The sequence below is a fragment of the Sinocyclocheilus anshuiensis genome, unplaced genomic scaffold (assembly GCF_001515605.1).
Source record: "Sinocyclocheilus anshuiensis isolate Anshui unplaced genomic scaffold, SAMN03320099.WGS_v1.1 scaffold28, whole genome shotgun sequence".
Classification (NCBI taxonomy): Eukaryota; Metazoa; Chordata; class Actinopteri; order Cypriniformes; family Cyprinidae; genus Sinocyclocheilus; species Sinocyclocheilus anshuiensis.
Genome location: NW_015555724.1, coordinates 511,975 through 528,464, shown reverse-complemented (window position 1 = coordinate 528,464; position 16,490 = coordinate 511,975). Strand labels below are relative to the sequence as shown.

The 16,490-nt window shown below is 33.4% G+C and overlaps 1 protein-coding gene across 4 annotated transcripts in view; it reads right to left on the bottom strand.

Moving 5' to 3' along the window:
• The window catches only part of LOC107672590 (voltage-dependent calcium channel subunit alpha-2/delta-1-like), a 102,678-nt gene that overhangs the window by 33,822 nt on the left and 52,366 nt on the right, over nucleotides 1-16,490 (bottom strand). For all 4 annotated transcript variants that reach the window (XM_016465842.1, XM_016465843.1, XM_016465844.1 and 1 more), the window contains exons 11-18: nucleotides 9,992-10,150; nucleotides 9,704-9,808; nucleotides 8,643-8,721; nucleotides 8,457-8,506; nucleotides 8,247-8,330; nucleotides 8,081-8,158; nucleotides 6,437-6,517; nucleotides 4,737-4,811 (exon numbers count right to left, since the gene is read on the bottom strand). In XM_016465842.1, coding sequence (XP_016321328.1) covers nucleotides 4,737-4,811; nucleotides 6,437-6,517; nucleotides 8,081-8,158; nucleotides 8,247-8,330; nucleotides 8,457-8,506; nucleotides 8,643-8,721; nucleotides 9,704-9,808; nucleotides 9,992-10,150 — 711 coding nt within the window. The remainder of the gene's footprint in view (nucleotides 1-4,736; nucleotides 4,812-6,436; nucleotides 6,518-8,080; nucleotides 8,159-8,246; nucleotides 8,331-8,456; nucleotides 8,507-8,642; nucleotides 8,722-9,703; nucleotides 9,809-9,991; nucleotides 10,151-16,490) is intronic.

Here is a 16,490-nt window from a genome sequence, read left to right as displayed (position 1 = left end):
CGCTTTCTCTTAACTTTAGCCGACAAATTCAGTCATGTGTTTTGCACCGCTGGATGCTGGCGAAGCACTTTGAACTGTTTCCAGTAGATCTGGCACCCCATGGTTTAGGGGCTTGTGTTTGCATATCAGCGCTGCTCGGGGTTAAGTACGGCATCCACAGTTCAGAGATTCAGTCCATGCCTACGTGTCTCTCTCAATCAGCCTGCCGATCTGCGGCCGAACCAGATCGCATCTCAACATCTGTCCTTGAGAGATCAAGCCTTCAGATGTGATCAGAGTCGGCTCGCTAAACTAAAGTAAAACCGACCCGATCTCGCAGCCTGTTCCGCACATGGAGTCCGCTGGGAGCAATAAGGCTGGTGTTTATGTTTGTCATGGCACATGCATTTCGCTCGTTTTTATGCCTTTAACGATTAGAAGAGCTCATAAAAAAAAAGCATTGTTTGCAAGTTATGTTACGAGTTTGTTTCGGTGAAATCTTTTCAAAGGCTCTCCCATATGAAAGACGGGGAGTGGAAGAAATCTCCAAGTCTTTGTCGTTTCTTTTAATCCAAAAGCTGGAGGATGGAACTTTGAGGCAAGATGGAAGAATGTCATAACATTCGTTCTTACTGACGCCAAGGATGGAAATGTGTTCTGTATGTTTGATTTGACTGGCTTGTGGACTGAAGTTAATATTCTCCATATATAAGACCTGGAGCTTTGTTATTTTAATGTAGATTTAACAGCAAACATCGTACTTCTCTGACCCAACATTTAAGCAATAACACTGACTTGTTTCAGCACTTGCCCTAACTCACATGCCAGGTGTCCTTGAGCACAGATAGCTGAAAGAGCGAAGAAATCAATAAAGATTGTCTTTGCTGATTCGGTTTGGGCCTGTTTCATATTTTTACCTACGCTGTCAAAATGTTCCGTTGAGCCAACTAAAATTAAAATAAATAAATAAAATTCTGTCTGATGCATACACAAGACAGAAATATATAAGACAGAAATATATAACGGTACATACACTACAGTTTAAAAGTTTGGGGTCTGTAGGGTTTTTAATAGTTTTAAATATAATTTTGTGAAATATCATTACAATTTAAAGTAGCCGTTTTCTATTTTAATATATTTCCATATCATTACCAATTTTGAAAACTGTTTTCCCACTTAATATTTTTGTAGAAACCGTTACACTTTTTTTCATGATATTTTGTCCCACTTAATATTTTTATACAAACATTATACCTTTTTTCAGCAATTTTTTGAAGAACAGAAAGTTTATAAAACATTTTTGAAACAATCTAAAATAAATAATAAAAAAAAGTTAAAGTATTCACTGATCAATTCATGCACACCTGCTGAATAAAAGTATTAATTTCTTTCAAAAAATTTAATAAATAAATAAATAAATAAATACAATCTTACTAACCCCAAACTTATACGGTAGTGTATATAATATGAGTTCTAATCTATTTTTTTAAATACTATTTTTTTTTTTTATCAAAATAAAACATTCTTTAGGCTTTTAATTAGCAATAATAATAACAGCAAAAAATATATAGAAAATGTACATACCATATGCATAAAAAATATCCTATAACTTTAACTATATAATAAACATCCTATCCCTATTACCATATATATATATATATATATATATATATATATATATATAAAACTCTCTATAACTATGAATTCAAACTTTTTGGAAAGCAATGGAATATGGTGCAAAATGGTACTGATTTGTTTGACACTTCCATTACTATCACAAGTCACAATTTCAACAAAAAACTACATTAGCAGCCTAGATAACGTTACCTTGGTTACATACTTTAATTAGCATAATCACATAGCATAAATACATGACCCAAAACCAAATGTTTGCGATGAATGTTAGATCTCACAATGGCCCCGAGTCATCCTTATTGTTGAGTCCTGCACATGTTGAACTCTTTGCGATTGCATTTGGAGCTTAAATCAGAGAATGTCTAAACGATTTTCAATCTACAGCCAACCAGACGCAATATATTTAATGCATTTTACCTCCTTAACTTGCGAGATTGTCATGGTGGGCTGGGGTTGTCTGAGACTGCGTGATGGACAGTGCTTTTACCATCCAGACCAAGGATAAACTATGACCCTGAACGCACACACATGATCACTTTTCTCTTTCACATTCTTTGTTTAAAAGATGAAATACAGACTGGCCTATGTGTGTGGTGGGATACCAGAATCAAAGGAACCTGCAAACAGACTGGTATGTAAAAAGTTTAGTGGAGCTGCTTTGAGAAACATGTATGCAGGTTCGCTGCCAGAAGCACGGCGTATTACTTTGGGCGATTTGCAAAGGTTATGTGCAAAGCTCACCCAGCAAAGGGGCTGTGTCCTCCGATCCAAAGGAAAAAGCTATATGAGCGCCTGTTTACACACCGCAAATGCATGTTCATACATTCTAAATCTACAGCTTTACATATGAGGTCAGATGCACTTGTCAATAATGATATGAGCTGAATCACTCGCAGATGCCTGATCTTCCTGTTTGTGTCACGTGATAGATAAATGTAAAGTGGTATTATCTATAAAAATCGCGATTAATCTATTAATTAATAAAATATTGTTTACATAATATATGTGAGTGTACTGTGTATATTTATTATGTATATATAAATACTCACACATGCATGTATATATTTAAGAAAAATGTTTTGTTTATATATAATTTATATGATATTTATATATCATATAAATTATATATGAATATAAATATATATACATGTAAATATTTTTTAAATATATACTTGCATGTTTGTGTATTTATATATACATAATAAATATACACAGTACACACAGACATATATTATGTAAACAATAACTTTTATTTTGGATGCGATTAATCGCGATTAATTGTTTGACAGCACTAATAATAAGACATGAATGGATATGAAATATATGATATTAGGGCTGAGTATTGCAATATGTCAAAATTCAATTCATCACAATGAATTACAATCAGAAAATTTAAACTGCATCAAATGGCACATAAGAAAAGAAAATTCCACAAATCATAATTATGACATACAAAACTGAAATAATGACATACTAAGTCATATTTCTGGCATAAAAAGTAATACAATCTGACATAGTCAAAATATCTTAAAAAGAAAATCTTATAATTAAGGTTTTATATCTCATAATTATGATTTTGTATATGATAATTATTACTTAATACCCTGTATGTCAAATTATTATCATATAATTATTTGATCACAATTTTGATCTTTTTTGTCTTATGTGGTAGAAATGGGCTTCCACAACAACCTGCTTCTTCATTAATTAACCTGTGGGAGATGAAATGAATACTGATACAACGACTTGAAATTAATTGCAATACATTAATATATGATTATATTGACAGCTCTAAATTGCTCTACCATTCAAAAGTTTGAGGTCGGTAAGTTTTTGGTCTCTTGAGCTCACCAGTGCTGCATTTATTTGATCAAAAATACACTGAAACAGTAATATTGTGAAATACTATTACAATATTATTACAAAAGAGTTTCTATTATAATATATTTCAAAATGTAATTTATTCCTGTGATGGCAAAACTGAATTTCAGCATCATTACTCCAATCTTCAGTGTCAACATGATCCTTCAGAAACCATTCTAATATGCTGATTTGGTGCTCAAAAAATATTTATTATTCTTATTATTATTACTATTATTATTATTATCATTATGGAAACTGTGATACTTCTTCAAAAGAACAAAATTTATTTGATTTTTTTTTTGTCTATTATAATATATTTCAAAATGTAATTTATTCCTGTGATGGCAAAACTGAATTTCAGCATCATTACTCCAATCTTCAGTGTCCTTCAGATCCTTCAGAAACCATTCTAATATGCTGATTTGGTGCTCAAAAAATATTTATTATTCTTATTATTATTACTATTATTATTATTATTATTATGGAAACTGTGATACTTCTTCAAAAGAACAACATTTATTTGATTTTTTTTTTGGTCTTTTTTTTCCAGTAACTTTTCATCTGTTTAATGCATCCTTACCAAATAAATTATCTTTTTTTTTTTTTTTTAACTTACTGACCCCTTCTTACTGACCCCAAACTTTGAAAAGGTAGTGTATATGGTGTAATTTCTCCAAAAAATAATTTAAGGCCCAATATGTTGTATTGTCATGTGACCATTGTTCAAAACATTGAAAATACATCTTTCAATTTGAACAGCTTTAAAAACAGCAAGATTAGATAACATTTTGAATAATTTTGAATGGACTTCAGTCCCATACAACCTGTTCATCAATGCCAAATCCAATATAGCATCGATATTGAAAGGGAAATTGTTCAGAATAGTGTTCATCAATTTGAGACTTCAACGCTAGATTTGTAACTTAAATTTGGTCCTCTGTAATCTTTGATATAAATGTGCACATAAACACACGGACATATGTGTACATGCCATTCAAAAGCACACACATAAGTGTGTGTAGGTAAGAACGAACATAAATATGCAGCACATATACACAGACAAAAAAGGGAGGGGGATATAGAGATAAAGAGATAGAGATACAAGGACTACAGATGTTAAATAACACCAATGTCAAACAAGAAACAAACGTATTAGACAAGTATGTCATGGCTCCCCACCACAAGCAGCCTTCCTGTGTCATAAACGTGCTGTGATGTGTCATATTTGAGGTATTTGGGTGGAGAAAATGCTTCGGTACCTTTGGTTGCAGGTTTGGATGGAGCAGCACGTAACCATTAGGATCAACTGCGAAATAATATCCATTAGGACCAATCTAAAATGCAACAAAATGGAAAGAGGAGAACAGTGACGACACCTCAAAAAAGAAGACCACCATCAAACCCAAGTCCCTGCTTGGACCAAATGGGCCTGGTTCCTCAGAGATGCGGCGGTTCATCCCTCACTAGCGGGTACTGTCTAATATCCCCGGAGAACGCCGGCCTGAGCTGTCAATAACCCCCGAGCACTTAGCGTTAATCAAATGTGTCGGTTCATCTGGAAACATTCCTCTGAGCTTAACAGAAAATCACAACCATTTACAAATCAAATGTAAGTACAAACAGATGTAATGTACAAGGGCTTACGTCCTCTTAAGAGCGATCTTACTGTAAGGAGGCGAAACCGCAAGACGGCAGACCGCAGAACAATAGCGCATTTATCTTATGCGTGCCGTGTTATTCTTATTACAGGGACTCAAAGAGTCCGCAAAGAAAACATCTAACACGTGAGCTTAGCTTTGTTCTCTTATAAATTGAATTAGCGTTCAAGGAATAGTTCACCCTAAATGAAAACTTGTTGCCGTTTACGTGCCCTCACATCGTCCCAAAACCAGATTTGCTTTCTTCTAAAGTTTTTTTTTTTTTTCAGTGCAATGAAAGTGAATTGGGCAGTCAAGCACCAAATCTAAGAAGAAAGTTTCATAGAAGCACCATAAAATTAGTACATTTGACTCAAGCGCTATATACTTTGTCTCTTGAAGCCATACAATTCTGGTGTGCGACACGACTGACACTTCATATTTTATTCTACACTACTGTTCAAAAGTTTGCGGGTTGGTAAGATTTTTTAATGTTTTTCAAAGTCTCTGATGTTCACCAAGGCTGCATTTATTTGATCAAAAACAGTAACAACTGTGAAATATTATTACAGTTTAAAATTACCGTTTTATAATTTAATATATCTCAAAAAAGTCATTTATTCCTGTGATGGTAAAGCTGAATTTTCAGCAGCCATTACTCCAGTCTTCAGTGTCACATGATCCTTCAGAAAACATTCTTATATTTCGATTTGGTGCTCAAGAAACATTTCTTACTATGAAAATTATGAAAATTGTTTTTGTTTTTTTCAGGATTCTTTAATGAATAGAATATTCAGCAGAACAACATTTATTTAAAAATTTAAATATTTTGTAACATTATAAATGTCTTTGATACTTTTGATCAACTTAATGCGTCCTTCCTGAATAAAAGTAATAATTTATTTAAAAAAAAACTCTACAGAGCCCAAACTTTTGATTAATAGTATCCATGAAGATTATATGTAAATGAAGACTGAAATTTCCACTTTATTATTATTTTTTTTAATTTCACCAGTTTTGTATGATTATTCTATGGTGCTTTTTTGTTGTTTTTGGAGATTGTCTTCAAGGCCTCATTCACATTCATTGTATTAAAAAAAAGAGTGAACTCATCATAACATCATCTTTGTTGTCTCACAGAAGAAAAGTGGATTTGGGCGATTTGGGTTTGAAACAATTGGAGGGTGAGTAAATAATGACGGAATATTCATTTTAGGTCAACTAACCTAACTAACCTTTTCACTTTCATGTATTTTTTATTAGACTGGAACACAAATGCTCAATGTTTTTGAGTTGAAATAGCATGTGTTTGTGGTACTCACTGTAAAGCGGGGCGTCAGTCTTTTGATATCATCGAGAGACACATCCACCCCCATCACTCCTAAAATCAACTGGTTCTGATGCTAAAAGAGAGATCAAAAAACACAAAGTTTCCACTCTGACATGCAATGGAGTGACATTTACAAACAAATATGAGGCAAAACTACGCCTGGAAAGCATAAAACCTTGAATGAGATTTCATAACAACACAAACTGTTGCGAAGGTGTAGAGCGTCACTTCTAAACGGCCTCAATGCTCGTCATCCATACTGGAAATGGATATTAACCTTATCAAAGAAGCCAGTGACGCAGTCGGCGAGTGGAAAATAACGGCAACTTTCAGAGGGTCGAGCGGTTTACTAGACAAACAACGTACGGATCCTTTGACCCCCAACTGGGAAAGTTTAGGATAAGATACTGTTACTTTTCCATATCTGTTACTTTCGTAGTGTTCCTGAGAAGGTCACTGTCCACATGGTTAATACATTCAAGAGTTAATGAGGTTTACACGTTTGCGTCAGTAGTAGTTTTATCCCCATTAAACGTGACAAAAATAGCAGTTTGTTCCAAGAATTGGGCTATTATTAGAGTATTTTGCCTGTTAATGACACATCTGGTGTTCTGGTCTGTGTTCATTCAAAAGTTTTATTCCCGCTTTTGGGGCTCTGCTTGAAACATTGTTCTTGTTTGTGCAGTTAAGGACCTGTGTGCATTTAAATCAATATATACACACTGTTTATTTTTTAATGTAACAACATACATTAACATATCAGAAGTAATCTTTGCATTTTCTATATAGGCTGCTGTTAATGTAGAGAGAATGTAAACCTTTTACAGTACATATATAGAATCAATTTGACAAATACTTTTTCAGGATTTTCATGTTTATACAAAATTGACCATATAACAAACACTATATACACTACCGTTGATAAATCTGGGGTCAGTAAGATTTTTTTTTGTAAGAAATTAATTCTTATTCAGCAGAAAGGAATCAAAATTAATAAAAATAATAAATTATATATATATATATATATATATATTTATATGAGTGTGTGTGTGTGTGTAAAAAGAATGAAAATAATAAGAAATGTTTATTGAGCACCAAATCAACATATTATAATGATTGCAGAAGGATCATGAGACACACAAGATTTGAGTAATCATGCTGAAAATTCAGCTTTGCAATCACAGGAACAAATTACATTTTAAAATATATCACAATAGAAAACAGTTATTTTAAATTTTAATAATATTTCACAATATTACTGTTTTTACTGTATTTTTAATCAAATAAATGCAGCCTTGGGCAGCATAATAGACTTCTTTCAAAAACATAAAAAACAAATTTCACCAACCTTAAACACTTGAATGCTATTGTATATGTGGATTTAATAAATCTATCATTTATATATAACTGATATTCCAGATTTTATACAATTTGGTCAGCCGTTTTACCCTGAAGAAGCTCAAATAGATTTGTTTAGATTTTTCTGTCATTACATAATTCCCATAGTTGTGTCATTCCACAGTCTTAATTATTTCACTTTCATCCAAAATTGTGTAAAGTAATACTAATAAAGAATTAGTGAGTGCTTCCATACTTTTGAAATAAACTGGAAAATCAAGATAAACAATGGACTGACCTGGCTTCGAGATCCGCCCTCCCTGGATTTGGTCTTGTTGAACACAGGTAGCGTGCCAGTGATGACTAGACCCAACTCCTGAAGCCATGAAGAGAACACAAAAAACAATCAAACACAATGCACTCTTACAGTTTCTATGATGTTTATTAAAAAAAAAAGGCTGTACCAGAGCATCCAGGTACACGTTGGTCCACTGCACCTGTTTGGCATCTGCAAGGACCATCGGCCTGCCCAAAACATCTAGATACTCCTAAGCAACAGTGAACAACACAAAGCAATCAACGGGTGGTCATCCTTCGACCTTCAAATACTTCTAAACAAGAGCAACTATCAAAACAAATGAGTCACATTTGAAACGCTTTGGCAATACCCAGACCTGTGTGTTTATGCGAATGGCTCCAATGGATGGGATTTCGTAGAAATATCCTAGAAAACATATCATATGGAGTCATTTAGTTTATTTAGTAATCCAGTGCTGAACCTGCTAAGGAGACTGTGAGATGTAAGAATGATTTTTATGCTTCTGCCACTAGGTGGCAAACACAGACTGAGCAATACTTACCCTTATTAGCGCAGGCCATCCACTTTATTGGCCCAGTGTCATAGTTGTGTTGACCCACAGAGAATGTGAACACACGTACCTGCAATCAAACAGCATAGTATATGCATTCAGAGCAGTTATTGTATTATGCCAAAAAGATCACGTCTGGGTCATATTTAACTAAAATAATAAATAATAAATATTACTCCAAAATTATTGGCACCCCTCAAACAATGTACTATATGTTATAAAATGTGTGTAAATCATTAGAAAATAATGTGTGTAAATAGAATGCATTATAAAATAATCACTACATATAATAATTCAAATTGCTTATTTATTTAGAACCAATCATTCCTACAAAAGTGTTGTTTCATTATAAGAATAGTGTATTCTTTTAAAAACATTTGGACCAAAATTATTGGCACCCCTAAAGAATAAATTGCCATACAATCAAGAAAAGTGCATCTTGGAAGGAGGAGTGACATTTAAGGCTTCATGTTTAAAATCATTTTGACATCCATCAACATTTTCATGTAGGGTGCCAATAATGTTGGATTTTGCTGCATATATAATACATAAAGCAGGTTTTATTATAGATGAAACCTGTTTTAGGACCTACTATATAACATTTATAATATATATATATATATATATATATATATATATATATTTAAAATATAGAAGTATTGGCACATCATTGCAGTTTTTAATGTACCGACTTTACAATTTAAAGCAAATCAGTGCACTATAGTTATATATTCATCTTTTTTTTTTTTGTACAGTGGAAAAGTCTGTAATAAATTAATGAGAACAATCATTGAGAATAATGGAAAGAAAGAAACAAACAAACAAACAAAAAAGACTTAGGAAAGTTTTATAAACATTATGAGAATTTAAGGGGAATGTGAGTTTAATTTCCCCAAAGAATTGTTTGAAAATTTCAAACAATTTAGTTTGAAATGAAGTTTATTATTTCAAATGTAACCTAGATATGTTTTTTGTGACAGTCACCAAACTTCTGTTACCCTCTTACACATGTTTCATTACAAACCGTGTAAACTCCAACTTCACACACACACCTTTCTGTCAATGTTGTATCTGCTAAAGATCTCCTCTGCCCTCTCCTCGCCTCCATCAGTAAACAACATTATGATCTTGTTGCAGTTTGCTCTGGTGATGTTTGGCTGAAATAAGCACAATCATATGCAGTTACACAGAACGACCAGCAGAAGTCAGCAGAACACAACAATACTACTGCTAAAACTTCATAAGGTTTAATCAAAACCCTTTTAGTAAACACTTTTTACTATTTATAGACACATTTTTAAAATAAAAGCTCCTCAAAAAAAAACAGCAAAACCTCATACATTTGACAGCTGATCGAAGGCAAATTCGAAGCCTTTGGTATAGTTGGTGATGCCCTTGGCTGAGATGTTCTGCACTGCATCTTTTAAGATCTTCTTATTGCGAACGTTAGCTTGAACCAGGTGGTCGAAACACGCTGTGTTATTCACTTTTGTGTTAAACTGAAAAAGAAGAGAGGGAGAGAGGCATACAGTAAGTGAAAAATCATTGGTCTGCTCATTGTTTATTCACAGCAAGAGAATCACAACAAAAGTTTGTGACTTAAAAGATCTATATACTGGGGTCAGAACCTCTGCAGGTGTTTGTGAGTATGCGCATGTGTTGTGGTACAGTGATGAAAATAATTTGAGCTGACAAGCTGGATACCCTTGCAAGTTTCTAATTTTCTGTTCAGATAGGGCTCTCTGTGTTCTGTCGCTTATTGCGGCTGACCCCTGTGAACCTGTTACTTCAAAGCTTGAGAGATTGAGAAATATATATACTTTTTTACTTGAAATTGTACTGAAATCAAGAAACCGCTTTAAACTGATGAATATATTCAAGAAGCTCCAAATCTCTGAGGAGAGGTAGGCCACAGAGTGAAAAAAAGAAGGGAAAACAGTATATGGTTTACTGCAGGCTCTAATAGTCCACAAATAAGGTAAAAAATCCTAAAAATAAAGTCACTTTTTATGGTTTCAACCTCATGATATTAAAATCAATATTATATCAGCAGTTTTATATTATATTTATGAGCATGATAATGAGCATGAAAATAATCAAATTAAAATAGATATAGATGTAATAGATGTACCCTAAAATGATTAATAAAATAAAATAAAATGTATGGGGTATTTAGGGATCAAAAGTTATTTAGTTATTAATAAACATGTCCTATAAATAAAAAAAAAAGTTGAGAGTGAAATAATAAAACAAAGTAATAATAAAAATGTATTTGGCAATTAAAGATTTTAAAAATAATAAAAAAAAATGTACTAAAATATAATTCAATATTAATTCTAAATGTTATATCAAAATTATGGCACTATTTTAAGTTTACTGCTATATTCAAGAAGCTGAAGACCTCTGTGGAGAGATTTTGTTTGTTAGTTAGTTCGTTAGTCAGTTAGTTAGTTAGTTAGTATTTATTTTCTAATAAAGGAAATAAAAGTTGGTTGGTGAGAGTAAAATAATAAAAAACACAAAATATTAAACGTTTTTTGGCAATTAAAACTAGAAGATCTAGGAGGGGTCACCATTTTAAAAGGAAGAAAAAGACACTCCCTGTGTTTAAAACTAGCTACATGTCATTCTATGTTAATTTTAAGTTAGTTAATAGTTTATTTAATTTATCAAACAGTTTTCAATACAAAAAAAAAAGTTCCTCTGATGCTTAATTGGACACCAATTTGTACCTTATCCAGGGACGGCGCCTCCTATAACCCTAACAAATGGAAAAGTCAGAATGATTAACAGGTGCAAGTCAATTACGGCACCATTACAGCTAATGAGGAGGTATGTGCAAGCTCATGCAAAAATTAAAATGATTACTATATCTCCAGCTCTCCCCGAGGATGTGAAAAAGCACATGATGCACTTCCTATGGCAAATGCAAGCAGAATACACCTTCAAACCTCCCATGTTTAGCGTAGTGCAGTTTTTCATCTATTTTTAATGATCCAGTGCTTATTTTTCATTGATGTCAACTCAAAAGGCTTCCAGACTTTGAATTTCTGACCGGACAGAGAGAGACGTCCGCTTCATTAGACACATGCACCAGTCATTGATGTAACTGTGGGATCAGGTGTCTGTGCTCTGTTGAATGAGCTGGATGTCACAGTGTCTGCTGAATGAACCAATGAGTCACAGTTCGATTAGTCGCTCTAGCGTTGACTGAATATTTAATTAACGCTCGGAATTATCGCCATGGAGGCCCCTGTGACTCACGGCTCTCAGCATAAGGTGGGTTATAAATAGAAGAATAGGACACATTGATGATACACAGACCCCTACACACACCAGACGGCGCACACTCGCGGTGTAGACGGCTTCGTTGCTTATAACAAGAACGCTCTAGTTCTGTCGTGTCACGTCTCTCCCCAGAGGAACGTTTTATTGCTCGCGGGCTGCTCGTTCACAGCTCAGGGGATTTAAAGGAGTTTTCAATTATGCTTTAAGTTAAGTATTACAATTTCCTCAGTTGCTTCTTTGAAAAGTCCTATGGAGAAATAAAAATAGAATCAGGACCCCAATATGGAGGAGAAGGGTCTTGTATCTTCCCAAAGGGGTCTATGTAGCAATAATGACCAGCTGACTTATTGTCCCACTTACTACGTGGCAACTTAATCCAGTTTTTAGTTTTCATTTTTTTATTTAAAGGTGACATATCATGAAAATCTGACTTTTCCAGGTTTTAAGTGCTATAATCAGGACCCCGGTCCATCTACCAACCAAGGAAACATGAAAAAGATTGACCCAGTAACTTTGTTTTGGTAAACCTTTTTCTGCAAGCGTCTGAAAAAACAAGTGCGTCTGATTTCACTCCCTTGGTGACGTGGCAAAGGGATCTCATTATAATATTACCGCCCCTTAATCTGTAAATTTCCAACCACGGCGCCGACAACAATGTACCAGTTCTAATGCCATGGCGAAAGTTTGAGCAAAAAATGGTGGAGTATTTTGAGCTGAAACTTCACAGACACATTCTGGGGACACCAGAGACTTATATTACATATTGTAAAAATGGCCATAATATGTCTCCTTTAAATTGTAATATGTGAGAAGAGAGAGAGAGTAGAGTGCATCACCTGCCTTAACCTTTGTGCTGTGCTGAAAATACTTAATCCAATTTGGTGTTTCCTAATTTGATTTGCTTGTAAATATCTCATCATGCTATATTATCAGAAAATTTTGATTCAATATTTTGTCAACTTGTTTATTTTCAATTAACACATTTCTTTTTTGGAACTGATTAATCGTAGGCCTCACTGATCTGAGCTTATGCATCTCAGTATTTGAGTGAAATAAGCATTATTTGTGAATAATTTTGACAAAGTCAAAAACTGAGGTGCATAAGCTTAGAATAATAAGGACAAATTTATGAGCCGCTTTTTATAAGCCGTTCAGTTTTGACAGCCAGGAAAGCCACAAGCGTAACAAGGTTTTTTCAGGTTTTAGTCCAATGTAATAACATTAACTAGGGTCAACTCATTTTATTTCCATCATTTTAACTCTGGGTCAAAATGACGGAACATCAGAACAAAACTTTTTCTTAAAATAAATGTAATTTATATTAAAAGAATTTCAATTATGGATTATGTAGCATAATTAAGGGTAAACGTATTTCCACTGATAACAATTTGCTTAAATTTTAACTATTTGATATTTCAGATATTATTATACACATACAAATAAGATATTTTAATTCTGGATTATGCAGAATGATTACATATTACATGGCTACTCACAAAATTAAGTAGCCATTTAATACGCAAATAAATTCACTAAATTTCACATTTCATGATGCATTGCATTGTTTATTATATAATTGGAATTGAATCAAATTATTATCAGAGCAAATATTTATACCTTTAATTAAGCTGCATAATCCAGAGTTAAAATATTTGTCATTTATATATTAAAATATTTTTGTAGAAAAGGCCACAATCAAGGCAGGTGATGCATTCCACACTCTCTTTCTTCTCACACATTAGAATAATTGAAAATTAAATGGTAAGTGAAAATAAAATATTGCTTTTATTTTGTATTTAAATTTAAATTAGTGTAATATGCGAGAAGATAGAGAGCATGGAGTGATACAAATTATTATACAAAAATAAATAAGCAACCACTGTGCTTGATAAACCAGAATCAAATATTGTAGACCACAGTGTAAATAACAGCTATTAAATTAACTGAATTGATAAGCTGGAAAATGTAAAAACAGTTTGATACATGGTTAAAATCCCTTTTGAAACATTAGAAGAGACAAACGTGAGAAAAAGCTGAGAAGAAGAAGAAAAAGTCTCACTATTTAGTCTCACTGCTGTATAGAAGAAACCATTAAGATATTAAAGAGATTCTGAAAGCATACATTTGATGGTAGATATTAAGGTCACATTTGCAATTTTTCTTTTTAGAGAGGGTGTATACCCTGTACAGAGTGTGTGTGTGTGGGGGGGGCAGATTCATAAACTGAGAATCTTATTCCATTCTTTATCTCCAACCAGAGAAAGGGACATGTTTCCTGCAATAAATCCACCTCTTAAAACCAGAGTAACCACAAGGGATCAATTTAAAGCTGTAATCTTATGTTCACCGTTCAAATTGTTTGTCATGCTGCAGGTCAATTGCACTAGTCAATCATTTCCTATGAAAATCCGTCCCACTGATGAGTCAATATAAAGGATGAATCGGGTAATATCCTTGAACAATACAGTGGCGGCTGCCACAGCAGAGCCCTAATGAGCATCAATAACCTTGATTCAATATTTGTCTTCATAAACAGCTAATCAAATATTTATTCGGACAACAACTGAAATTTGAGACACTTTAGATAACCAGCAAAGAGGAAGAATGTTTTATCATAATATGGCATATTCCATTGTCTCTCCCTCCTATAAATGTCACATTTGCATGGATATGCATCTATAATGATTATAGCTCTTATGTTAAGACAAAGGTCTGAATGTAGCATTATCTATGAAAGAAGCAAGCATGCATTTGTTTCACCTACTTTGACTCAGCCTTAAAAATATTTGAATTATAGATTTAATTAATTATGGATTATGCAGCATAATTAACGGTGTAAATATTTGCTCTGATAATGGCTTGATTAAAATGGCTTGATTAAATATGCAATGCAATGTGTGAAATTGAGTCCATTTTAATCACATTTTATTATTTTGGTACAACATAGTAAACTGAAAATAGATGAGAAATTCTGTTTTGGATAGGAAAAAAAAAACTATGCATAATGCTTGAATATTATTGTAAATTGATGATTAAATTGTATAATCAACACATGAATTGTTTTCATTTATACATGATGTATTTTACACTCAAAAGCATAACCCAAACCCATTTTTATGATCTTATGTGTAACCGCCTGCATCATTGGCCCACAAATACTGTATGATCAAATGACCAAATCTAATCATTTCCTTCAGTTGTTTTTTCAAAAATGTATGAAGATTTATGAAATCCTTGGGCTATTGTTATAAGAGCCTTGGTAACTGTGAATGTGGCATCATATTACAAACCCTTGTTAAAATGAACAACATTTGTTTGTAGGAGACAGTCGAGAGTCCCCGTACTGCATTCACACACACACACACACACACACACACGCACACGCACACACACGCACACACGCACACACACCAATAACAGGCATATATTGTGTATACATATGTACTGTGCTGTATTCAGTAAGCAGCACACTAGTATTAAATTCCAAACGCAGCCTCTATTACAATATATTTTTATTCCAAGTCTTGTTCTTCACTGTAACTTGACAGGAATGCATAATATATCTTGCAAAAGAAGGGTTTGGCTTTGTTTATCAAGCAAAACGTATAAAATGTTCTTGAGGGAAGCTTAATTAAAACTGAAATTATTAGATATTTTATTTATCTTGCATTGCTAAAGTCATAAAACTGTATATTGATCATAATAAAAACTAAACAGCTACCATATTTATTGCACTTGTTGTTTACACTGGTGGTGATCAATAGTCTATAAAATCACTACCATATTATAAATTTATAAATTCAACCAACACAATGCCCACAAAGCCCTTTTATTTAAAACTATCACAGATGCTCTCAAACTACTGATCTGTAAAAACACACACTCCAAATTTGATCTTCGGGTATCCAACTGATGCATTCTCGCTCAAATGCACACAAACCACTCACACACATAACCAAACGCTACAGTCTCATTGGCATACGCTCCCTGAAGCGAATCCTGTTGACAGATCTCACAGAGCTAATCCTTTATCGGAACAGTGATTTCCCAATGCAAGAAAACCTCAAAATCTCCTGAGAAGTGAAAACAATAAATAAATCAAACTGCATTCACTGAAGATTAAAAAATGTGGGATACCAAGCATGATTTTTGGGGTAATATAACCCTGAGTACAAAAACTGAACATTATTTTTAATTTCAAACCTGTTTCACTTTCTGTTTATGCTCTTTTCCCTGCCGTTACAGTAAATAGGGACTGAAGCTTTCAAGCTGTGATTGGCGAACAGCTTAGACGGTGTTTCAGTACTGCCCTTGCCAAAGCAGCAAGTTCCGTCTGCTCTGTTTAGTTAAGGATGGTGTCAATATTGCTATATCAATTTGAGCCGGATTCAGACCAAGAGAATATTGAACAAGAGGATCGCGCAGAACCTTTGCACGCAACCTTTGGTAACGTTATTGTTGTTGTTGTTTTTTTGGCTAAATCACGTTTTAGATAGGATGTCAACAACCGCTTAAAAATAACTGCATTTACTATGTACAGATAAGTGCATA